Source organism: Oryctolagus cuniculus, chromosome 3 (assembly GCF_964237555.1).
Source record: "Oryctolagus cuniculus chromosome 3, mOryCun1.1, whole genome shotgun sequence".
NCBI classification, from domain to species: Eukaryota; Metazoa; Chordata; class Mammalia; order Lagomorpha; family Leporidae; genus Oryctolagus; species Oryctolagus cuniculus.
In genome coordinates, this window is record NC_091434.1 from 182,343,528 (window position 1) to 182,368,674 (window position 25,147).

The 25,147-nt window shown below is 43.5% G+C and overlaps 1 protein-coding gene across 1 annotated transcript; it reads right to left on the bottom strand.

Moving 5' to 3' along the window:
- Nucleotides 1-24,884, bottom strand: WEE2 (WEE2 oocyte meiosis inhibiting kinase). The gene is made up of 11 exons (XM_002721833.4): nucleotides 24,466-24,884; nucleotides 17,711-17,904; nucleotides 15,895-15,946; nucleotides 12,921-13,093; nucleotides 11,368-11,489; nucleotides 7,650-7,796; nucleotides 6,733-6,840; nucleotides 6,552-6,637; nucleotides 5,698-5,868; nucleotides 3,987-4,129; nucleotides 1-1,013 (listed from the first exon to the last, which is right to left on the bottom strand). The coding sequence occupies exons 1-11, from the start codon at nucleotides 24,796-24,798 to the stop codon at nucleotides 851-853; spliced, it is 1,692 nt and encodes a 563-aa protein (XP_002721879.1). The 5' UTR covers nucleotides 24,799-24,884; the 3' UTR covers nucleotides 1-850.
- Between the last annotated feature and the right edge of the window lie 263 nt (nucleotides 24,885-25,147).

A 25,147-nucleotide genomic window follows, 5' to 3' on the forward strand; every position in this document is an offset into this window, starting at 1 on the left:
TTCCGCTTTGAACAAGATAAAAACCTTTATTTACAAGTACCCTATTTCTTTAAAAACAGAAAAGAATCTGAATAAAATGATAAAATTACAGGGGAAAAAAGTCAAATTCTGATAAAACCAGGAGGCATTGGTCACACCTAGAAAGTCAGAGCCACTAAGAACACCCAGGGGAGGGTCAGGGCAGACAGTGAGGGGTAACAGCCACGGTAAACCACGGAAGCTCTGCCTGCCGGCTCTTGTCCACAGCCACCAGCTCAAGGAGTTTGACTTCTACCACCTCACACAACGGTGAGGCCTTCGTTTAGTAAATACAGTATCAGAGAAAGGGATTTCTCTCCACCCAGAAAATATCAGGACTACTTGCTCGAAGGGACTAGGAATTCTTTCAGAAGCAGTATCACATAACCGGGAAGCACTGTTGAAACCCAGGCACGTTTTCCTGTACCCCATCCCTGCAAACCAAAACCACATCCTGGGATGTGGGGGGAATGAGCAACAACAACCGTTTAGTCGTCCATAAGCCAGCCTCAAGAGCCATTTCCTTTTCGTTTTGCAACTCAAAGCCCATGTTTCCCATTGCTCATCCAAAAAATTTGAGAACCAAATAAGTTGATAAGTGGTGTTTGGAATATGGCAGTAGATAAGGCAAATGGCTACCAATTATAGCCCCAGGGACCATGAGTAATAGGAAGCCTTAAAAGCTTAAAGATCTTGGCTACAAGTGGTAAACTAGGATGACTTCCGTGATCTTTGGGCATTCAAGTTGATTAGTTTTTCCACGTGTGAGAGGAAGGCTGAGATGGTCAGCATCTATCTACTGGAGGCTATATGGTTGGTATTGAAGGAGCTCCTATGGGGAAGATTCCCCTAGGGTAAAGCTTGAAGACTTGGCACTGTTTCTTCCCACCAGGCGTTTTGTGCTTCTTGATCCTGTAGGCGTCCCAGAGACCTCAGGGTCACTGTGGGAGCTGTTTCCCTGGGGGGACTGGACTTGTTGCACTTCTCTCAGTTCCCTGCCGTGAAAGTGGGAAAGCATATGTTACTTCACATCCAACCACAGACCAAAACTAGCACATAGATGTTCTTATTTCAGTATTGTAGAAGGAAGTCTGAGCTGTATAAAATTCAGTTCTGAATGCAAGCTTCATAGAAAGGCGGGCTCACCCATGTCATGACACATGCTGGGTTCCGTTTCCAGATCTCACTGATTGCAGCATAAGTGGTCTTTAAGTGAACAACTCCTCAGGCTAACTGAGAAGCTACAGCAATCAACAAACCACAGGCTGCAGGTCAAATCTGGCCTGCCATTGGTTCTTATATATAATCAGATATATATTGTCAATGGCTGTTTTCACATTAGAACAGCACATGCACACTAAAACAGCAAACTCAACTACAAAGCTGAGTCATTACATTAGATCGTATGGCCTACAAGAACAATTTTACTAGCCAGCCCCTTCCAGAATAAGTGTCAACCCACGATTCACACAACCTCAAAGTGCCATAGGCCCAGCACTGGCACTGGCTGACAGCACCTGTGCCTCCGTAGCTGGCTTCACAGGATGTACATGCCAGACATTAAGAGGAGCTTACATTCTTTGCACACAAGTATATGTGCATACAACCATACCTTATTACATGGGAGAGTAGGACTCAAACCTGGAGCAAAAACATTGCCTCTGGCTTACTAGCAAGACCTCACTGGATGCCCAGAATCTCAGCAGCCTTATGGCCAGCCAAGCAGCTTGGGACTCTTCATGCTAACTTTTCCAAGGTGGGTTACGTACCCATAGTAAGTTGTACCTCAAAGCTTAATTTAAGCAAAGACCGTTTTTCTTTCCCTCCTTTTATTACATACTGTACATTACTGAAAATATGATCTTGTAAACTTTCCTTCAGATGCTGCTCAGACATCACTACCTGTACCTTTTCCCCAACCTCACCCCATTTAATTGATACCCAGTGGTTTAATGGAGGACTGGATTAATCAATGGAGGCATGCATAAAAACAAGCCTCCGTGAATAAGAGATTGACTTGCTTTCTTTGCTCAGAAGTTCTTTTTCTCTAACTGTGTGCCAGGACAGTATCTGTCTGCTCACCCCTGAAATGTTACAGGTTCCTAACAGGGGTCTATCCTGCTCACCCCTGAAATGTAACAGGTTTCTAACGGGGGTCTATCCACCTATCCTTTGGTTCTCCTACATTATGTTACCTGCTGTCACTCAGAATCCTAGTTTTTCTCTACCAGTTATAGTCAAAGTTCTTTGTAGTCCTCACTTTGCTTCCTGTGCGTCAGCTGGGATTCTCTCTCAAGCAGCTTAGTCACAGAGCCTCCTAGTCTCATACTTAAAGAGTCTTGTGCTGCCAGCCTCCTCATGAGCAGGGACCTATGTATTATAGAGCTGAATATGAGGGTCTTTCCAGAAGGTCTGTGGGAAATGGAATTAAAATAAGCTTGTTTTGGTGCAAAAGGATTTTGAAATCCATGCATAAAGGATCTTCAAAGAATTCATGGAGGAGGGGCTGGCACTGTGGTGTAGCAGGTAAAGTCACTGCCTGTAGCATCCCATATGGGCACTGCTTTGAGCCCCAGCTGCTCCACTTCTGATCCAGCTCCCTGATAATGCCCTGGGAAAATCAGAAGAAGATGGTGCAAGTGCTTGGGCCCCTGCACCCATGTGGGAGACCTGAAAGAAGCTCCTGGCTCCTGGCTTTGGTCTGGCCCAGCCCTGGCTTTGCAGCCATTTGGGGAGTGAACCAGCAGATGGGAAATTCTCTCCTTCTCTCCCCCAGGCCCCCACTCCTCTCTAACTCTTTCAAATAAATACAAGAATTTTTAAAAAAAAATTCATGGAGGCAAAAACATTTAGCCTAGGAATTAAGACAACCACACCCAATATCAGAATATGTAGATTCAGTAGCTGGCTCCAGCTTCCTGCTAACGCAAGACTCTGGTAGGCAGCAGTAATGGCTCGGGTGGTTGGGTTCCAGGCTCCTAGCTTCAGACTGGCCCGGTCTTAGCCACTGCCAACATTTGGGAAGTTAACCAGTGGATAGGAACTCACTCTCTCACTCTGCCTCTCAAATAAATGTTTCTTTAAAACATTTTAAGTGCATGGAATATAGGTGTCATGAAAAATCTATGCATAGATTTCAAAGTTGATCACAATAAACTTATCTTTTTAAATTTTAAAATTTAATTTATTTGAGCCGGCGCCGTGGCTCAATAGGCTAATCCTCCACCTTGCGGCGCCGGCACACCGGGTTCTAGTCCCGGTCGGGGCGCCGGATTCTGTCCCGGTTGCCCCTCTTCCAGGCCAGCTCTCTGCTATGGCCAGGGAGTACAGTGGAGGATGGCCCAGGTGCTTGGGCCCTGCACCCCATGGGAGACCAGGAAAAGCACCTGGATCCTGGCTCCTGCCATCGGATCAGCGCGGTGCGCCGGCTGCAGCGGCGGCCATTGGAGGGTGAACCAACGGCAAAGGAAGACCTTTCTCTGTCTCTCTCTCTCACTGTCCACTCTGCCTGTCAAAAAAAAAAAAAAAAAAAAAAAAAAAAAAAAAAATTTAATTTATTTGAAAAATGTACTTAAAAGGCAGAGAAGCAGACAAACACAGGGACTGCTATCACCTGCTGGCCCGCTCCTTAAATTCCCTCAGTAGCCAGGGCTGGGCCAGGCTGACAGGGAAACCCAGTCCAGCTCTCCCACAGGAGTAGCAGGGACTCAGCTACTTGGGCCATCCCTGGCTGCATCCCAGGGTGCACAGCAGCAGGAAGCTAGAATTGGGAATGCAGCCAGGACTAGAACATAAGTACTGACATGGGATACAGCCATGCAGCCATCCCAAGTGATGTCTTAACTGCTGCACCAAATGCCCACCCCTAACTTATCTTCTAATTCCACACAACTGTTGAGGTCCCCTTGCATGCAAGCTCGGGTCCCTAGAGAAGGCACAGCAGACCTGAGACTGAACACCGAGACTACCTTTCCAGTGTGGCTATCTTGAACTTTTCCAAGTTCAGCTGCTTCTGGAGCTCTTCCGCTTTCCCCAGGGACGGCCGCAGAACTCGGTTTTTGACCAGAACGGCCGCAGAAGGTCTCTTTTCTGGATCAGGATGGATCATTTCCTGATGTCAGGTGGCCAAAAAGAACACAGAAGCTTCATTACTGGGAAAGCCTTCCCACTCAAGCCCATTCCAACCCAGGTTCTGTGAGTGGATTTTGTGGGAGAAATAGGCAGAGGAAACAGATGAAAATTTAGCTCTACCTTGGACAAGAGGATATTCCGTGTCTGGTAGCATCAGTTGTCTACATCTTTAACTTGTCTCTAAGTATCCTGTTTTAGAGCTGAATGGCTGTATAACTATTCTAATGCTTTAATTTTAACAGGGGAAGAAACTGAGGCCTGAGGTAGAAAGTGACTTATCCAAGTTATTGGAAGGACCAAAACCAAACCCTTCTTTTCCCAACTCTTATTTCAACCCATTTTCTGCTACCTCATGCTCCTTTTTCACACCTACCATGGCAATATTCCTAAAGCATTTACCTCATGGTATCAGATGTCTGTAACCCACGATGATTTGAATGTAGAAAATCTCACTATGTATAGCAATTAATAATGTCACATGAGAAAAATCTTTGTTTTGGTGACCAAGTTTAGAGCCAGCTCTGCCCTTTAATTTCTAAACTTTGCTGAAGTTCAGTTTCCCTTTCCTGAAATTTGTGACAGTTATGTTTACCTTCTGGGATGATGGTGAGAATTAAATGAATTAATATATGTACAGTGTTGTCTAGCACAGGGCCAGCATACAGGTACTCAGTAGGTACCAGCTCATTCTATGAGCAGCTCCACGTAGGAGTAGATGAAAAATTATGAACCAAAGATGACTGTAAGGAGAGGCTTTCCTTCTTCCAGGAAAGCAAACAGAAACAGGAAGGAAAACAAGGTCATAGCTGCATTTGAAGTGTTCCACTAAACAGTGAAATTCAAGTCAGTAGATATAAGATTTTAGGCATCCTAACCAATCCTATTCCCTAAGTTAGGAAGTAAGTCATATTTTACTTTCTTGGTATGATTCTCAGCTTCTTGACAGTATTAGCTTTGATAATCTTTGTTTCCACATAATACCCTCCCATTTTGTCCCTACAGATACTCAAATATGTACAAATAGCATACATATTTCTGAATTGACATTATGCCTTTCTTTCAGGAAGAAATAATTGGTGGCATTGTCAGTTACCAACAAAGAAGCTTACACTTTCCTATATACACTCAAAACTCATTCTTTTAGAAATATAGTGGCCAGTACCATTGGCAGTAGCTAGAACTCTGGAGTAGTACTTTTGATTTTGGAGTTAAGCAAATGCAAGAGTCAAGGAGTGACTAAGCCTTGATTTCCTCAACTGCAGAATGACATGTCAGCTTCCCATTTCACAGGGTAGTTAGATAGGGAAAAGGAGAAAACACAGCAAGATTTTTAGTCTAACATGAAGGACTTTGTTACATTGTTTCCTTAAGTTTTTAAAAATCCATCCTGTATCTTCTGGTATTCCTAGTCATGGTCTTGCCTCTTTATTCCTTCCATTAATGATACTAGCAACATCTCCTTTTTCCTTTCTCTGACTACTTGCTGGCACAATTAAAAAAAAAAAAAAAAAAGAGGCGTTTCCTCGTCTCCATCTCACGAGCTGTCACCTTAAGCAGATCTTGGAAGTCTTCAGAGAGTTTCTGAGGGATGTCTGGAAGGTTACCCTCGCGGATGTGATGCCACGCAGCTCCGTTGGCAGGCAGCGACTCTGCTCCTGCAGCGACTGCGATCGTTAATCCCAAGGCAAATATGTCTGCTTTGGGGAGGTTTTTATAATCCTTCAAAACAGAAGATAGGAAGGCCAGTTAGTTTTCCAAGCAGAGCGAGCCTAAACTAAAATATACCTGGTAGGAGAGGTCCACTTGAATGTTTATAAGCTCTAAGCAAATACTGCGGAGAAGGTTACATTCACTGTACTTGGTGGTTTATTTATAGAAAAGAGAGGGAGCACAGATCTACCCAATTAACACTGACGTGCTCGGAGAGTCCAAGGCAGAATCCTAGCACTGTCTTGCTCCGTCAGACGTGAAAAGGCTTGATGCATAAATTGGTTGATCACAGAAAGAACAGACTCGTTTCTTTTCCTAATTATCACCTACGAGGAAGTTAATCTTTCACAGTGTGATTGAACAGACATCCCAGGAGAAGGACAGTGACTAAAGATGGGCTGGGACAGCGTGGACTTGAAGGACAGGCTTTGTTCATGTAGGCAATCCACGGGGTTAGCAACTCCCAGAAAAAGTAGAAGCAGCAAAGGACTCTTAGAAAGCACTGCACAGATACTGTTTCATCCTTGACTGAGTCAGATTTCCCCTCGACTTGGGAATCTCTCTCCTGTCTGGTCTATGTTACAAGTTGAAGTGGTGGATGTATACTTTTCATGTTTTGCACTGTGAGCCTTGGTTTTAGAGTCAAAAGTGTCAGTGGACTACAAACTCCTCTCCATTCCCCTCATCTGTACCTCTTGTAAAATCTCATTAGCCAGGAAGCGGATATCTCCTTCTTCCACTTTCGGTTCACTTATGGATGTTACATGGCCCAGGTCACCTAACAAGAAAAAGAAAAGAGTTCTTTAAAAGCACGTCTTTCTTAGAATTGGAGTAAGTGTTGACAGTTACTGGTGGGGTATAAGGCAAACCCACCAATTTTATATATCACACTGGCAGAGAGAAACCAGTCAGCTTCGTTTTCAACCTCCTCTGGGACTTCAGTGGAGTCACTTTGCGCCTTATGACAAATGAAGATGTTACCTGAAAATACAGAATAGACAAAAAGTAATGATTCCTCAGGTTTTACACCCCTAAGATTCTTTTTTCTTGTATCACTGCAGAACAGCAAGTGGTTAATATAACATCTGTTTACGCTGAACTGCAAAGGTTCCCCACCCTAACAGGCTGGTAGCAGGGCACTGTAGTCTCAAATCAGCAAATGACAAAACCACTCGTTTCTGCTTACTTTGATCATTGAAATCAGAAAGTATAGCACTAGTCATCAACACAACATTCAATCTGTTATCTATGTAGTACATGACGTATCCATTTTCTGATTTTTGCCTCACTACATAGGAAACAGTCTTTCCCTCTCTGACCTCTAGGCCCAAACAGGGACTTGTTAATAGCTGTTTGACTGGATTTCTGTAAGGGACACAAATGGAAGAAAGGGGTTCTGCCAGCAGATACTACCTGTGACAATCAACAGACCCTCAGGCACAGGTGTTGATGATGGGCAAGAACAAAATAGGGGCCGGCGTTGTGGTGTAGCAGGTTCAGCCACCACCTGTGATGCCAGTTCAAGTCCTGGTTGCTCCACTTCTGATCCATGTCCCTGCTAGTGTCCCTGGGAAAGCAGAAGATGGCCCAGGTGGTTGAACCCCTGCACCCATGTGGGTGACCCAGAAGCAGCTCTGGGATACTGGCTTCAGCCTGGCACAGCCCTGGCCATTGGAGCCGTGGAAGATCTGTGTCGTCTCTTCTTGTCCCATCTCGTCTCTAACTGTGCCTTTCAAATAAAAAATCTTTAAAAAAAATGTGACAGGAAGAGCAGAAGGGACCACACTCACTAGGTTTGATGTCCAGGTGTACCATGCCAGAGTTATGGATGTATCTGAGTCCCATAGAAACCTGTAGAAGAATGTCTCTGAGATTTGGCTCTTGGAAATGATTACCAGACTTAGCATTTTCAGATATGGCAGACTGCAAACTCCCACCTGGGGAAAAAAAAAAAAAAGAGACCCACGAAATGAAAAAAAAACACATAAGTCTTACAGGTGAAAACATGACAAATATTCAAATTCCTTATTAATTGGACTGAAGTCTTGAAACTAGATTACTTCAGTGTTATTACAAAGCATGATATTATCTGCTGTCTGTATTACAAATATGAAGAATTAAAGGGCTTTTAAAAAGGAAAAGAAAATGAGTATCTCAAGTATCCAGTAAGTGGCTGTTCTACCTTGAGGATGTACCAACTAACATTTCAAGTTTTACCTAATATTAACCAGATGGCCAATAAGCCCTATTGTATAGCTAATATTGTAATGGTGATTATTTCCATTTCCGTGTCAAGCTAGTAGTTATAGGTCGTTAGTAATTATAGTAAAATTGATTCTAAGTCTAATTCCATTAAGAACATAACATGGGGCAGGCGCCACAGCTCACTAGGCTAATCCTCCACCTTGCGGCACCGGCACACCGGGTTCTAGTCCCGGTCAGGGCGCCGGATTCTGTCCCGGTTGCCCCTCTTCCAGGCCAGCTCTCTGCTGTGGCCCAGGAGTGCAGTGGAGGATGGCCCAGGTGCTTGGGCCCTGCACCCCATGGGAGACCAGGAAAAGCACCTGGCTCCTGCCATCGGATCAGCGCGGCGGCCATTGGAGGGTGAACCAACCTCTCCGCCTCTCCCCCCCTGCCTCTGCCTCTCTCCCCTCTCTGCCTCTGTAATGCTTTCAAATAAATAAATCTTTAAAAAAAAGAAAATCATTAATCAGAAATGCAAATCAGGAAGAACAATGGATATATCTTTTTCCTAAGAGCCAATCTAACTGGAGTGAAGCTAACAGTAGGTGGAGAGGATGTATAGGAAAGGGAGCCCTTTTACACTGTTGATGGGATTGTAAATTGGCATAGTCATTGCGGAAAACATGGAGTTTCCCTTAAAAAAAAAAAAAAAAAAAAAAAAAACTAGAACTACTATATGCTGCAGCCAAAAATGGACATCAGGGGCCAGTGCTGTGGCCTAGTGGATAAAGCTGCTGCCTGTGGCGCTGGCATCCCAGATGGGTGCCAGTTCAAGTTCCAGCTTCTGCTCCAGTCCAGCTCTCTGATATGGCCTGGGAAAGTAGATGGCCCAAGTGCTTGGGCCTGTACACACCCTTGGGAAACCCGGAAGAAGCTCCTGGCTCCTGGTTTTAGATTGGCCCAGTTCCAGCCATTGCGGCCATTTGGGGAGTGAACCAGCAGACAGAAGATCTGTCTCTCCCTCTAATTCTACCTCTCAAATAATAAATCTTAAAAAAAAGGAAATGAAAAGTCATACTTGAAGCTATCTATATGCCCATGTTTTTTAACACTGTTCATGATAGCCAAAAAATGGAAACTACCCAAGTGTCCATCAGCTGATGAGTGGAGGAAAAATACTGTGGTACATTAACACAGTGGAATACTATTCAGCTGCAAATGGGGCGAGATCTTGTCTTTTTTTTCTTTTGACAGGCAGAGTTAGACAATGAGAAAGAGAAAGGTCTTCCTTCCGTTGGTTCACCCCTCAAATGGCTGCTACGGCCAGTGTACTGCGCCGATCCAAAGTCAGGAGCCAGGTGCTTCCTCCTGGTCTCCCATCCTCCACTGCCTTCCCAGGCCACAGCAGAGAGCTGGACTGGAAGAGGAGCAACCGGGACAGAACCGGCGCCCCAATTGGGACTAGAACCTGGAGTGCCGGCGCCGCAGGCGAAGGATTAGCCTAATGAGCCACAGTGCTGGCCAAGATCTTGCCATTTTTAATAAAATGAATAGAAATCCTTCTGCCAAGTGTAGATCAAGTCTTGCCTCATTTATGTAGCTTTCTTAGGCTCCTCTAATAACAACTGTTACTGAGTTTTTACTATGTATGAGATACTGACACTGTGCTGACATTTGGCCTAGACTACCCCTGAAACTATTCCCTTAGGTAAGTATGGCTGTCCCATAGCTCAGTGGAGTTAAGTGGGGTCTCAGCAGATACACAACTAGTAAGTGGCACAGCTGGGCTTTGAAGCAAGGTCTGCTGGACTTGGAGTGTAGCCCAGCTGCTTGCAGCTCGCCGCACCACCTCCTGCTCCCAGTGTCTTCTGCTTTTTATCCACTCATGCCAGCCAGCTTTGCACCACATTGTCCCTTGTGTACTTGCTGTTGCAGAACAAGTAAACGTCCCTGGACTTGTCTCCCTTCCAGAGTGTTTACCTTTCGGTCTCATACAGAGTCAAGCCTATAGATGCGCCTCAAACGCCCAAATGGATGAAGAGGTGATTTCAGTAGTAGCAATCACCCCATCTTATTCTTTTGGAAAATATTGAAACATTGTCCCAGATCAGGTTAAAAATCAATTCTCTTCATTAATTTTTATTTCATGCAATAGTTGTTAATAGCTAAAAGGTACGGAAATCGATCTTGCCCATAGAGAGGGGAGGGGAAAAAAGAGCAATCTCAGGTTGCAATAAGTAGGAATTACGAAGAGATTAAGAAAAGTCTCAAATTTCCAATCATCAGCATAAGTGATCCATGTTTCCTCAGAGAGACTATCATAAGCAAAAGGAATTTTTGGTATGCTTATAAGAAAAAATACTATAAAATTACAAGGCTACAAGAGAATAAGGAATAAGAAAAATTCCAGATTATGTAGAACGTATGCACTATTCTCCATGTTTCTAGCATTGTACAGTATTATTCAGTAACTTACTTCATTTGTGTAATGAACTGTAATCAGTGTCCTCACAAGCCAGGCTGGAAATTCAGATCACCTGGTGGTTACAGCAGTTGCTAAAACAAACTGCATCATGAAAGGAACCGTGTGAATGTGCCTGGGGGAGAGGGGTGTGGTGATGAAATATTACTGTGGCCAGAGTATGCGTTGCTCCTTCTAGAACAAGAGCACACTTCTACTCAGTTTGTAGCACTTTCTATTCTACTGTTGTATTGACTGTTTAACAAATTATAAATGTGATAAACCGAAGGACTGCTCTTTATGATCCAAGTAGAGAGAAAAGGGTTACCAGGTACTCGGTATGCGTGTCTCTCAAGGACAGAATATATGAAGTCTTCTCCAGCTTCCCAGCCCGTGCACCTACTCTGGTGGGAACACCAGAGCTCAAAGGTAAGAACCAGGAAGAATCCTCCTATTTAAGAGTCTATCTGAAAATTATTCAAAAGCTTTCTGTGCAAACCAAAGCATGATGAAGGCAGTTTACCTTCAATGTACCTATGTGTGTATCACTCAGAATATGCAGCAAATGGTTAAAAAAAGATTTGCCATTTAAATACTAGCATAAGAAGTTTTCTAAGTATTAAGTGTGAAAAGAGTGATATTATTCTTCAGCTTCATATATCTGAAAGAAATTTGATAAGAGTATAAGCCTGGAAATTCCTTTTCAACTCAGATTTTCTCCAGCTGTCCACTCAAGATTGTAGCACAGACTTTAAGGTATGACTCTGCTATACTTGTCATAAGATTTGGGGGAGGCAAAGCTTATCTCTGAAGACCTGGGAAGCTCATCTCCCTCTTTGTTGATAGAGGGTCACCATACTCACCATTGCAGTATTCGTTCTGAATGATCATGTGGTCATCTTCTGACCATGCAGAGTAGTAGCGCACCACATGGGGGTGATGCCCAAGCACTGCATGGGCATACACTTCCCGCAGATCCGAATTCCTAGGAGACAGAAAAGCACTGAGAAAACCAAGCAAGATAATACACATTAAATGTTTTAAAGGACAATCTGTGGGGCATTACTAACAATGGCAGAACATTCATCAAGTGCTTACTGCTTGCTTACTCTCTAGTCTTCATAGCTATCTATTTTAAAACCATGGAAAAAATGAGGTTTGTAGAAAGTAAGTGACCAGCCCAAAGTCACACTGCTAACATTGCATCAATGACCAGAACCTTGGTTGAGCTGGTACCAAAGTGTACCATTCTTCTGACTCTAACATATGTAGAGAAGCCTTGAGTGGTCACTGCCTCAATGGCAAGCAAACTTTGGGTCTTAATTTCACTATAAAATAATCAAAAAACCTTAATGGGCATAACAAGCATGATTGTGGACATTGTGTAACAGGGTCTGTGTCTCTTCTGTGAGGGTTATACAGTCATGAGGTTCACTATTAAACAAAATGTAGTCACAGGAACAACATTAAGTAGAGAAATCGAGTATGGATTAGGAAAGCCCCAGAGAAAGGTAAAATATAGTACTGGATGAATTTCAGTATAAAAATGAATTCCAAAGCTATAATGTAATTTCAGATTCAACATGCTCAATATTACGTCAGTTCATAAAAAGCATTGGCTGAATCCTTACAACAAAGAACTTTTGAACATTTAATTCTGGGAATGATATAAAAACTTCCACTAATAATTGCTCTTGCCTCTGAAACTTAACTATTGAATTTATTATTTATGCAAAGTAGAGAAAGACCAGTGATTTAACAATAACTTCCAGGCCGGCGCCACGGCTCACCAGGCTAATCCTCTGAGGCGCCAGCACCCCGGGTTCTAGTCCTGGTTGGGGCGCCGGTTCTGTCCCGGCTGCTCCTCTTGAAGGCCAGCTCTCTGCTGTGACCCGGGAGGGCAGTGGAGGATGGCCCAAGTGCTTGGGCCCTGCACCCACATAGGAGACCAGGAGGAAGCACCTGGTTCCTGGCTTCGGATCGGTGCAGCACGCTGTCTGTAGTGGCCATTTGGGGGGCGAACCAACGGAAGGAAGACCTTTCTGTCTTTCTAACTCTGTCAAAATAAATAATAACTTCCCATTTGGCAATATCCCTGGTGAACTCTACAGGCACCAGAAGTTCATTCTGCAAATCTGTATTTACAAAGCAATAAAATCCAAGTGATACAGAGCAAAAGCCAAAGAAATCACCCAAAATGAAACATGATCTGAAATGCTACATTTCAGAAAATACCAACTTTGATCTGAAAAACTCAAAGGTTATGAAAGTGAAACATCATGTAGTGGGAAAGAGCAGGAAACTTTTAGAAAGAAGCAATGTCATGTTTTAATATCAGTGTTATTTTAAATATCTTGACAAGAAACATCTCTCCAAATCCAAGTCTGTATTTCTGACACATTTCAAAGGTACTCACTCATTTGAAGATGCTGCAGATGGTTTTGTAGCACGCTTTATTGCATACACACATCCATCCAGCCTCTTAATACATTTGTAGACTGTACCGAATGCCCCAACCCCAATTTTTTCTACCTCCAAGAACTCCTTTTCATAACGGGCATCCATGTTGGTTTCTCGCAGGACGCATCTCTAAAACATTTTAATAAAAAGGAAGTTTAATTCTTCCAAACGTGTTGTGAGCAATAACATGAAACAAATTACACTCCTAAATGTTTCTAAATTCAGACTCTTGAGGCAAATGTAGAGTCAACATCCATGGCAGCACCGTCTAATCGCTGACCACTGTGTGTTCTTCGTAACCTTACGCACAACTCTGTATGGCATTTCTCACATTTTCTTTGCATCTTCCTCTGGCCATACTATTCTTTCCTGTGCGTTCCCACAGGGATGCCTCTCACACGCAGTTTATGCCCTCTGAAAGAATGGCAGGGAGCAGGGCGAGTCAGGTTTAAGACCAAAGACCACCTCTTCTCTGCCTGTTTGACACTTACCCGCCCGTTTCAAGGTCGAGATGCTTTTCCACCTCAAGCTTAATAAACTTACTGGTTCAAGAAATAAAATCTGAGTGTGTGGAAGAGAATCGTTGAACTGGTTAACTCAGCGTGTGCTGAAGCATAGCAGCCACTCCCCATACTGGCCAACTAGCAACCTCATTCTTCTCCCCGAATGGAAATAACCCAGGCAAATCACTGACCTCCCATCAGTTTTCTCATTAGCAGCTATGCCTCCAGATACTTTAAAATCTTACATGAGGATAAATATGTTTGTAAAGTATATTATAATTATGTATTACACATTATGTTATACATCTTAGTGTAATGTCCACCACATAGGAAGTTCTTAAACAAATCTGACCAAAATCTCCAAAATTTATATGAATCTAAATCCATGCTGACTTATCTTCCAAACTCTTATTCTCCCAATGTTCTAATTAGCAAGAATTTTTCTGTAAGAGTTTAAAACCTTGATACTAACTAGTTCTTCATTTTCAGCATCCAAATATAATCACTTCATCAGCAAGATCTGTAATTTTCATTACCCTTAGAAAGTCTCTTTTCCCTCCACGTATGGACTTGCCACAGCTATTAGTCTTCTCTCAAATTCCTTTAACAGTACGAATTATTTTTGCAAAATTATACCATAGTTTCACAGACACATAATTGTTTCCCATGAAAAATTCAAACTTATGGCAACAGAACTCAAGACCTTCTACCAGTTGCACATCCACCACCTACCACCTTTATCTCTGATACCAAATAATCCAACTCCAACCACTTACCCACCTACCCCACCCTTTTCACATGCGTAAACTATTCCCTGCCTTCATAGCATTAAGTCACTTACTTCCTTTGCCTAGAACTATATTAAGATACTATCTTTTCTACCCACATCTTTCTTTTCACTAGAACCATTATGTTTTAAATATACATGTATGAGTATGTATATATACATCATGTTTGCCCAAATATACATACACATGTACACATCTTTTAGCTTCATATTTATGTATAGATTATGTTGAAATTATAAAGTTCTTAATTACTTTTGTGTAATTTTTTTACCTTAAAGGACCTAAACACAATCAATGCTTTGAACAACTGAATGTTCAATAAATATTGTTGGCATTTCTATCTAAAACCAGGAGACAACTTATAAGTTAGGAATAAAATTCAAGGGTAAAGGAGTGAAGCCATGAGTCAAACATTTGTGTATGAAGGAAAACTGCCCCGCCCTGGCCTCTATATCAGTGGTAATCATAGAAGCCAAATGCTGCTGGTGCTGTGGCGCAGCAGGTGAAAGCCCCGGCCTGCAGCGCCAGCATCCTCTATGGGCGCCGGTTCAAGTCCTGGCTGCTCCTCTGGTGGCCCAGCTCTCTGCTACAGTCTGGGAAAGCAGTAGAAGATGCCCAAGTCCTTGGGCCTCTGAACCCATGTGGGAGACCTGGAAGAAGCTCTGGCTCCTGGCTTCAGATCAGCTCAGCTCTGGCCATTGTGGTCATTTGGGGAGTGAACCAGGGGATGGAAGACCTCTCTCTCTGGCTCTACCTCTTTCTGTAACTGTCTTTCAAATAAAATAAATCTTTACAAAAAAAGAAGCCAAATGCAGATATTTAAGTTTAACCAATTTTATTTATTCAAATAAAATAAAACTTGCTTCAAAAAACTTCAGAAGCTAAAAGGCAAAACCACCAAATTCCCAGCATTCAAGTTGTTGAAGAAACAGTAGTTATACTATGCTTCATGTGAAGTACATCATTGTAATCATTCAACATATTAAATTTTTAGTTTAATAAACATTGAAATGGAACATAGGCATATTTTCATTTTATTAACATTATAATGGCAATTCACTGACTTAAATTTTAAATTTACACTGACTTAAAGCCATAATGACCTTAGCTATCGCTCTATTACTAGGCATTCAACACTTCCCACCCTTTTTTTAGAGATTGCAGTTATGATGCAATGAACATCTCTAGGGGAAATATTTACAATACTGTTTTCTTAGATTATCAGGTGAAGGATACTAGATCAAAGATGGTAAATATTATAAAAGCCAATAAATATGGATATTTAAGAGCTAAAGTTTTACATGTAAATACGCAGCTCTATGCAATGTTTCTCCATTTTCCATATGTGGATCATACCCTCACTTCTATACCACACAAAGTTTTTACTTAAAAAGATACAAGCAGAAGCCATTAATTTAAAAATGCTTTAAGGTAATGATTCAGCAATATATATCAGACATTGCCTGGCAGAGTAAGAACTGGCTAAGAATATAGACCTTGACTAGAGTCCAGATAAGTTCATCTGCAATGCACATTTACAAAGCTATAAATGCTTGGCAAGAGGAAATAAAGAGGATGGGAGAGAGGAAAACATGATTAAGTATCTGTTATGACAGCAGGGCCGAAGAACAATGCTCACCTTGGCAGGTAACCCTTGCTCTAACTTGGCTTCCTCCGGACCAGCTTCCTCACTTTAAAAAAAAAAAAAAAGTTATATCAATGTATGATTAGCACTTATGAACTACGAACTTGTTTCTATTCTAGGTTGTAGGGAATTCCTCCCCCCTCTTCAACTTATACTTGGGGGCAGGGATCATCAAGAATTTAATATAAGAATCTAGGGAAGGATTAGAACAAGGCATTAAGAGACACCATGGACAGCACCCCGTAAGTCAGAGAGTTAAAACCTTTCCTAGAACAGAGATTTGTAAGCGGAGATAAAGAATGAAAGGAATGGGGTTTTAGGCAAGTAGAACCCTATACACTTAGAACAGGAAGAAATAGCATAGAACATATATGCAGCTATGGAGTGGATATTTTTATCCCCAAATGAGGAAACCAAGGCACAGAGAGGTAAGATAACTTTGGGTACTGTAATTGGTACGTGGCGTAACTGGGAATTGAAACCAGTCTAACCCAGAGAATTTACCGCTAACGGCCACACTGCTCTGTCTTTCCAGCACCCTTTCCTTCCTGGGCCTTATTCACTCAGATAGTAAGTAGAACAAAATGACCTCTAACCCTAGCTAAGATATTTTCAATTGCTTTTCAAAGAGCTCAAGTCAGTGACAACCATCTTTCTTTTAAAAAGAGAATCTATTGAGTGATGGGGTGGAGGGGAGAGATGGAGGGAGGGAGGGAGAGGAACAGAAAAGGAGAGGGGGGGGAGAGGGAAGGAAAGGCGGTTAGAAAAGGGGGACACTTGTTACTTTAATGCTACGTTGTAATACTTCTATAAAATGAGGGATAAAAATACCTTCTCTGAAGTGTTAAACATTACTAAACTGTCACCACTTTAATTGCCAGGAATTCGAGTGAGCTGTCTTTTCTTCTTGGTGGTTTACAAAGATTCCCAAAGAGCTAAAACCAATAGAAGTTTTGGAAACCAAGTAGGCTGAATGTAGCTGTGCTGATGTTCACTTGAGATTCAGAAGATGGTGATGAGCAAACATTCTGGCCTCCAATCTCATATTAATAGAGTCACCGATTCCAAAGAAACAGCCCACACATTAAGTGATCTGCAAATGTTGTGCTGGTAGCCGCGCATTTATTTTGTGAGCCAAAAGATTGCCATCTTTTAGAAGCACTTCTCTTCCATTAAAAAGTATTCAAGAAAGAAATGTCTCTGAGTAACATATACGATCTATTTGGATTTCTAACATTAAGTGGCCATTGTGAATCAGCGAAGTTTGGCTTTCCACTTTGTAGCACCTCTGAAAGCAACACTTATCTTTCTCTTCAATCTTCCATTACCTGCAGAAAAATCCAAATCCTTTCTGTGACCCTCACTATCTGTCACACAAGCTCCAGCCAAGGCCGCAATATGCTCTCCGAAGTGTAGCTATGCCTTCCCCAACAGCTAGCCTTGTATTAACCTGAAGAGACCCTTTGAATGCAATTCCATAGCCAATTCAACTTCCTCCTAATGGAAGTCAGAGATGCACCCTTTGAATGCAATTCCTTAGCCATTTCAACTTCCTAATGGAAATCCAAGATCTATTGCTTACTCTGCCCTGCTCTTTTAAAGAGAAGGTATCTACAGTGCACTTCAGAATGGGAAGATTCTAGAATCTCTGTGACAAGCAGATTAAAACCAACATTGGCATTCAGGGAGGGGGAATGTGTAAACATTATCTCAGTTCCATCCAGATAGAATTCTTGTTCCTACTTTAACACTCTTGTTACCCATCAACTAAGGAAAGTCAGTTCAAAATTGTAGTTATCTATGTACTTACAGATCTCCTCGGGTTTTTCTCTTGCCATTGTTTTTAAGGAATAACTTTCTGTAAGACTCGGGGGTGAAGGGATTAATATTGACCAGAGCCAGTGAGGTCATCTCATCCCTGAAGGAAACAGGTGTGAGCCTCTTAGAGCTTCGAGAGGAGAGCTTGCCCGTGGAGGAGATCACCGGAGGCTGGCTCTGCAGGTTCTGAGTGAAGAGGACAAGAGGGAGGCAGAACAGTCAAGAAGAGTTGCAGAGGTTAGCCAGCTAATACTTGAACCAAACAATGTTTCCCTGAAAGGGGCTCTAGAGATTATCTGGTTCCCTGCAAACTAGCTGCATTGTAACTGGTGCTGTCACAAAAGATACAGAATCCCAGTGTCTACCTCTAAATGTTCTCACTCAAGAGATCACCCCAAGAATCTCTACTTTTATTAATTCTCCCCTTTTTCCTGGGATGTTCAGTTAACTGGCTATGAAAAGAAAAGAATTTTAGTCCTCCTTCCAGTTTTCGAAGATGAGGACTTCAAAAGGACCACGCAAATACCTTGTCTCGTGCTTTCGTGGTTTGTACATTAACTTCTCAATTACTCATTCCATGTGTGTGTTTGGTGCCTGCTAAGTACCATTTTTCTGGACGAGATAAGGATGGGTACAGAGATGAATTCTAGCTTTTAAGGCATACAGCATTATTAATCAGCAGTTCAGTGTTTCAGAAAGATTTCAAACTAAACATGAAAAAATAAGTGTTCAATTTCACTCCTCTCGGAGCTCTGTGAATGGAGTAAAGTGACCGAAGACCAGTACTCTAAAATAAGTCCTTTGGGGCTGGTACTGTGGTACAACTGGTCTGGGCAGGCAGATAGGATTAAATTAGATTCATGAGCTGGAAAACCACGCCCCCTGCCCCCTTTCATGATCTCATGCTCCTACCTGTATATGCCCACCTGTTGATTGCATTACATAACTGCGCCCCTTTTGGAAGCAGATAAAAGATGTGGAGGAGTGTTGTCCTGGGCTCACGGCCTTCTGGTCACCTCTTTCCTGCCTGTTTGCTATGCTACCTGTGGCTACTCCTAACTACACACTTTGCTGCACATGGCTATGGCCCGTGGATTCTCCCACGTGGCTCACAGCCTGCTCTCTGCCAGTGTGGACTCCTCAGCTCACGCTTTTAAACTCCTTTCTCACTTAAAAAAAGCCCTCACTTTCCTGTATATTTCTCACTAAATAAATGCTAAAGCCACGTCATGTTGCCTGTTTGATTCGAGCTGATATTCAGAATTATCATCTAATTAGATAGTAAGGACCCTTGAGATAAAGGGAACCCATTCAAACCAGTTAAGCTGTGGTTCCCTGCAGTCACACTTCCTTCCAGTCCAGCTCCCTGCTAATGCACCTGGGAGGGCGGCGGAAGATGGCCCAATTACCCAGCCCCTGCCTGCCACACACCTGGGAGACCCAGATGAAGTTCCAGGCTCCCGACTTCAGCCTAGCCTGGTGTGGTCCAGCCCTGGCAGCCATCTGGGCAGTGAACCAGCAGATGGAAGCGCTCTGTCTCTGCCTGTCTCCCTCTTCCTTTCAAATAAATAAATCTTTTTAAGTGTAAAAAAAATAAAATAAAACCCTTAAGATTCAGGGCCTTATGATTAGGTGCCAGTAAGCAGGAAAATATGCAGGATGAACCACTCCATGTTGGGAATCCTAAGAGGAAACAGGTCTAAACCTGACCAGAACTACACCACAGGGCAAAGAGTTGTCAGAGAGCAGAATGCCATCATGCCCTTGAGTGTAGGGGCCAGAGCAATCCTGCATCATGGATCCAAGTGTCCAGTAGCGTACCTGGGGTCATGATGGAGCCTCAGGTTGCCATTGCACTGAGGATCTTCCACAAACTTTCTACCTTTGCAGTAGTCACTGCCCGTGACTTCTCATCGTAAAAGCAGAAAGCAGACCACACATGAAAGAATGAGTTACACAGAATGAATATTGGACTTAGTAATAAAGCATCGAATAAGCAGATATGGAGCAAGCTGCAGTATACACATGGCCTTTAGTTTTTTAAAGATTTATTTATTTGAAAGGAATAGTTACAGAGAGAGGAGGAGAGACAGAGAGGAGAGTTATCTTCCCTCTGCTGGTTCATTCCCCAAATGGCTGCAACAACCAGAGCTGGGCCAGGCCAAAGCCAGGAGCTTCCTCTGGGTCTCCCACATGAATGCAGGGGCCCCAGGATGTGGGCCATCCTCTGCTTTCCCAGGCAATTAGCAGGGAGCTGGATCAGGAGTGGAGCAGCAGGGACTCAGACTGGGGCCTGTATGTTATGCTGGTGCTACAGGCCATGGCTTAACCGGCTGCACCACAGCACCGGCCCCTTTTTCTTAAATGAGGAAAATATTACCAAATCGAGAGTTTTTTGTATGTCTTAGAGATCATAGAGTGAATAATCCTGGGGGCTGTGGCCAGACAAAGCCATCACTGGGAAACCTCATGATTTTCTTGTGAATTTAGGATGAAGATTGAGTTTTGGTTCAAAATAAGCACAACTGACTTAGCTGCTTCCTAAGACACCTGCGTGGTCTACCAGGTACACTTCTTCTCATTAAACTTTGGTACTTGGCTTGCCATACTCTGTCCCACATCAGAAATCCCTACACGAAGACAAGATCCCCTGAGCAGCCATCTCTAACAGGTTTCACAGAGCCAGCCAGGAGAGGATGAGAGTAGTGGTGGACTCAGCGGCCTTATTCTCTGGAAGCCCCACGTCTCCCCCCTTCTGTCCTTCCCCTGCCAGGTCTACCGGAGGGAGGCCAGTGTTCCGTGGACACAGAGGCTTGCCCATTCTCTTAACCTAGCCACCTCGGCCTCCCCTGCCCTGTCTCTCTCGAAGATTCTTTACCATACTCATGCAGGAGAAGTATCCTGCAAGAGACACAAACCTATTTACTGTTGCAAACTCCACCTGGGCCCTCCTGGCACTCTTGTCTTGCCTGACCTGCTCAGCATCTGTTCTGTAGCCCCTTCCTTCGCCCAGATGTCGTGAAGTAGGGGGAATGTTGTGCGTGTCCAGGCAAGGCCCAACGCCTGGTCCCAGTCAGCCCTCCCTACTGAAGGATGCCACGTGCCCCATTTCCCCACTCTGCTTTGCCACCGTTTTAAGAAGCTCTAGCAAGAACTGGTCTTACGATAGTTTCCCTTAAGCTACTATTTTTACCACCAGCGCAGGCCCCTGGCAGGGCCATGTTTTTTCCAGGCTAACAAGAGCAGGACCCTGGTCCCTCTTACACAAAGGGTTCCCATTTTCTTCCTCGCTAAATTATGGAAGTTTCTCTGCCCACCTATTTAAGATCCCTCTGTGTACAGTTGGTGCCAATATATGCCTCGTTAAACTCAACTAGCCAGTAGCCACTGCCTCTCCCATCAGTCCTGAGCCGAAAGCAGGAAACCGCCTGTGAACCCCTGCTGTGCGTCCTGAACCGCTTTACACTGCCAGCTTGTCATTGTGACCATTGTGAGTCTCTGAAAATATTTGCAGTTATATTTATAAAGGTGATGTTTTGTCCTATAGGTTTGAAGATTTTTCCAGAGATTTCTAGGGTTTGTGTAAACAAAGAGAAAGTGTAATTATGGGTGAAAATTCTGTGTGTCCTTTTATTAAAGGATGGTTTTCTTTTTCATTTAGAGGTACTGACAATTGTTTCAGGATGTGAACTGAAGGAAACCGTAGGTAGGAAAGAAAGATGTAGAGGGAGGCATGAGCATGAGAATGTGTTTTTGGTGACAAAGGTTGAGAACAGAATTTCAATAAGAGGAACTGAAGGAAGTACTTTGTAAAAGGCTTGTGAAAAATTAGTTGAGATGAGGTTAGAAGGAAAATTATTTTAAAGTTAGCTCCTATATCTTAGAAGTCCACATATCAGTATTACCCGATTCTTACTTCTTTGTTCCATACCGTATTTAACTGTCCTAAGTAATGGGTTCAAATGTTGATGTCACATGCTAATCCTTTCACTCAAGATTTTTCCGTTTTTGTAACCGACCCTACGTAGCAAGAATTTTATGTGTCTTGGGGAGAAAGTTTCTTATGTTTTCTGTTGCTTTCATTGAGTCTTGATTGCTTGGGGAGAAGTGAGTCTAAAGGAGTTAACATTATTTGCCGCTTTTAAAAATGTTTGAGTGATCAGCTCAACTCTGATTAGATCTGGCCCACAGCTTTGGTCAAGATGCCTAGATTACATAAATTACTACTTTTATTTTGACCAAAGGGTTTGAACATCTGACAATTCATTAGACTTAAGGGTCTGAAAGGAGTATTTCGACTTTGAGATTTCCACTTGGACTCCTGGAAATCTCACAGGATGGAACTGTCAACCTGGAGAGATAATTGCTGTCTGATTCCCACCTGCATGGGAGACCTGGAGGAAACTCCTGGCTTCAGATCAGCACAGCTCCAGCCATTGCAGCCCACTGGGGAGTGAACCATTGGGTAGAAGACCTCTGTCTCTCTCTGCCTCTCCTCTAACTCTTTCAAATAAATAAATCTTTAAAAAATAAAGTGAACCAGAAATTAATTTCAACTCTGCTCAGAAGACACATTGGGCAATGTGCTAGTCACCATTCTATGAGTTATAAACATGCTTAGGGGTCAGCGTTGTGTTGCAGCAGACTGAGCCAGCAACTACATTGCCAGCATCCCACATGAGCACCAGTCTCATTCCTGGCTGCTGCACTTCTGATCCAGCTCCCTGCCAATGTACCTAGGAAAGCAGTGGAAGACGGCCCAAGTACTTGGGTCCCCACTGCCCACGTGGGAGACCTGGATGGAGTTCCAGGCTTTTGGTGTTGGCCTGGCCCAGCCCTGGCTATTAAGCCATTTAGACAGTGAACCAGCAGATGGAAGATCTCCCTCTCCTTCTGCCTCTCCCTCTCACTCTAACTCTTGCAAATGAATGTTTTTTAAAAAATTTAAATGTTCAGGTGAAAAAAAAGCATTCATATCAGCACAGAATTTTCAGAACTTTTAGCTTGGTAATATGAAGGCCAATAGATTCTATGAGCTTCACCTACAATGTAGGGAAGGCTCTTAGTAACATCCACTAATATGGATGTTCTTGCCAGAATGAAATAATTGTGTTATCCTTCTGAAATCTCGAAGAATATAGCTTAAGACAAGTCTTGGGAAATTCTTCCTGGAAACAAAGCAGGGTGCAAGTGTCTGGAAAGCTGACACAAAGTGGGTCTGTAAGAGCTCTGGGCAGTTAAGGGAAATGAGAGGAACTCCCCGGCTTCTGAAGAAGTGAGAAGGCAGCCCCCATAAAGATACAGCATCACAGGGAAGGACTTGAAGGTCCAGTTGGGTCCAGTTAGTCCCAACCCCCGAGTCCCTTCTCTAACGCTCCTTCCATGTGATCCCAACTAGTGTTCAGTGCCTTGAATCACAGGGGATTTATTGCCCCCGGAAACGTGTCATTTTCTTGCCTGTCGCTCCTGCTCAGTCACATTCTCCATCATAGCACAACAGTATGACCTGAGGTCAGGGCTTGGTACAGTGGGTCAAGCCGCCTAACTTCTTAAAAACCTATAAACTTCCACTGCCCGTCAATGCTTCCTTCACCTTTATTTCTTCCTTGATCACACCACTAAGAACAATCTTCCCAGAGCACTGGCCATTCTTGAAGCACTTATCACATAGCGTCTAATGGCACAATCAGTCAAAATCTCTCTCTCAGCTAGACTGTAAGCTCTTTGAAGGCAAACACTGTTATGTTCCTTATGCACAGTGTACTCAAAAGTACTCAGAGTGATTGGTTGTTACTGGGACCGTTGAGAAACCCACAGCTGGACATCCAGCCATGTTCACGTGCCTGCAGTTCAGAAGAGCAGCTCAAGGTTTCCTGGTGGACGTGGTACACACACCCAGCAGGTACCAAAGCAACCCGCTGAGAGAGGCTGTGCTGCAGGCAGGATTACAGATGTAATTAGGATGATCTTAAGTACCTCCAGCAGAGCCAGCAGGAAGCAGAGGATCACACAGCAAGAGCCTGCCCCACCCTGGCTTCAATGCCGTGAACAATGTGACCGGACCCTAGCCGCAGTAAGGATAAGAGAATACGCTCTTAGGGGACCTTTGTTCACTTGCCGTCTTCAGTTTAGAAGACTCCTCATGGGCCAGAGGAGCCTGTGCTCCACCAGACCGGGGAGGGAACAGGAGTTCCCCGAGCTGGAAGCCAGTTTCTCTTGGAACCTCCATTTTCTCATACTTAAAGTTCTAGGTTGGGCTCCGGATCTCAGTATTCCTTCTAGTTCTATCATTCTTTAACTAGGAACCTTTTCCCACCCAAGATTTATTTGCGGCCAGTACCAAATAGTTACTGGTGCCAGCGGGTTTGAGAAGACAATGGGAAGATATCTAACTTTATATGTTTTCTGGTAACTTTAAACATCATTTTCACCAGTACCAAATAGTTACTGGTGCCAGTGGGTTTGAGAAGACAATGGGAAGATATCTAACTTTATATGTTTTCTGGTAACTTTAAACATCATTTTCACCAGTACCAAATAGTTACTGGTGCCAGTGGGTTTGAGAAGACAATGGGAAGATATCTAACTTTATATGTTTTCTGGTAACTTCAAACATCATTTTCACCAGTAGACACTGATGTCATTGAAGATATCCACAGCCTATGTGTAAACAACTAAGTCCTCTCTATCCACTGAATCAAAGAGAAACAGGTCTTGGCCACCGAGTCCCACTTCCGCACAACTTACTTTGGGAGTAGAGGGGCTGCCGCCAGACTGCATCTTGCTCCTCTTGTCCGACTGCGCGGGTGTCACAAGACATTTGGGAGGGGCCGACTTTGGAGTGCACAAAACCGGATCTGGACTTGATTTGTCCTTTTCCTGCGATGTGTCAAGTTCGCTTACGTTCCTAACGGGTGTCCTGGGAGACTCTGAGTCCCGACCCCCGCTCTTCTCTGGCGTCTGGCTCTGGGCCTCCTTGCTCTCTCCCGCTTCCTTCTGCTCCTTGTTCTCAGTCTCTTCTTCACCAAGGGAAAAGCTTAATCTCTGAACTGGCTCTTGGTCACTCCCCTTGTCATCCATCTCAGCCACAGAGCTTTACAACACAGGCAGCAGGACTGATGGAAGGAAACGCTGTGAAGCCACAGAAGGCAGGAAGGAGGCCCAAAGAATTTAACCAGCAAGTTCCGCAGCTCCAGCCTGCCTTTCTCTCTACCAGCTAACAGCTCTGAGACACGCTGTTCATTCTCTCCCTTAAGTACTAGCATCTGTAAGGCCTCACCTTATCCTATTTCCATTCTGATTAAAGACAGCTCCAGTAACTCTTTGAGCAATTAAACCCAGTTTATGTATAGAACTCTCTGGGCCCCCACAGAGCCTCCCTGCACCCATGTGCTAGTGAGATAGTGGAATTCCTTTCATTTAGCACAGC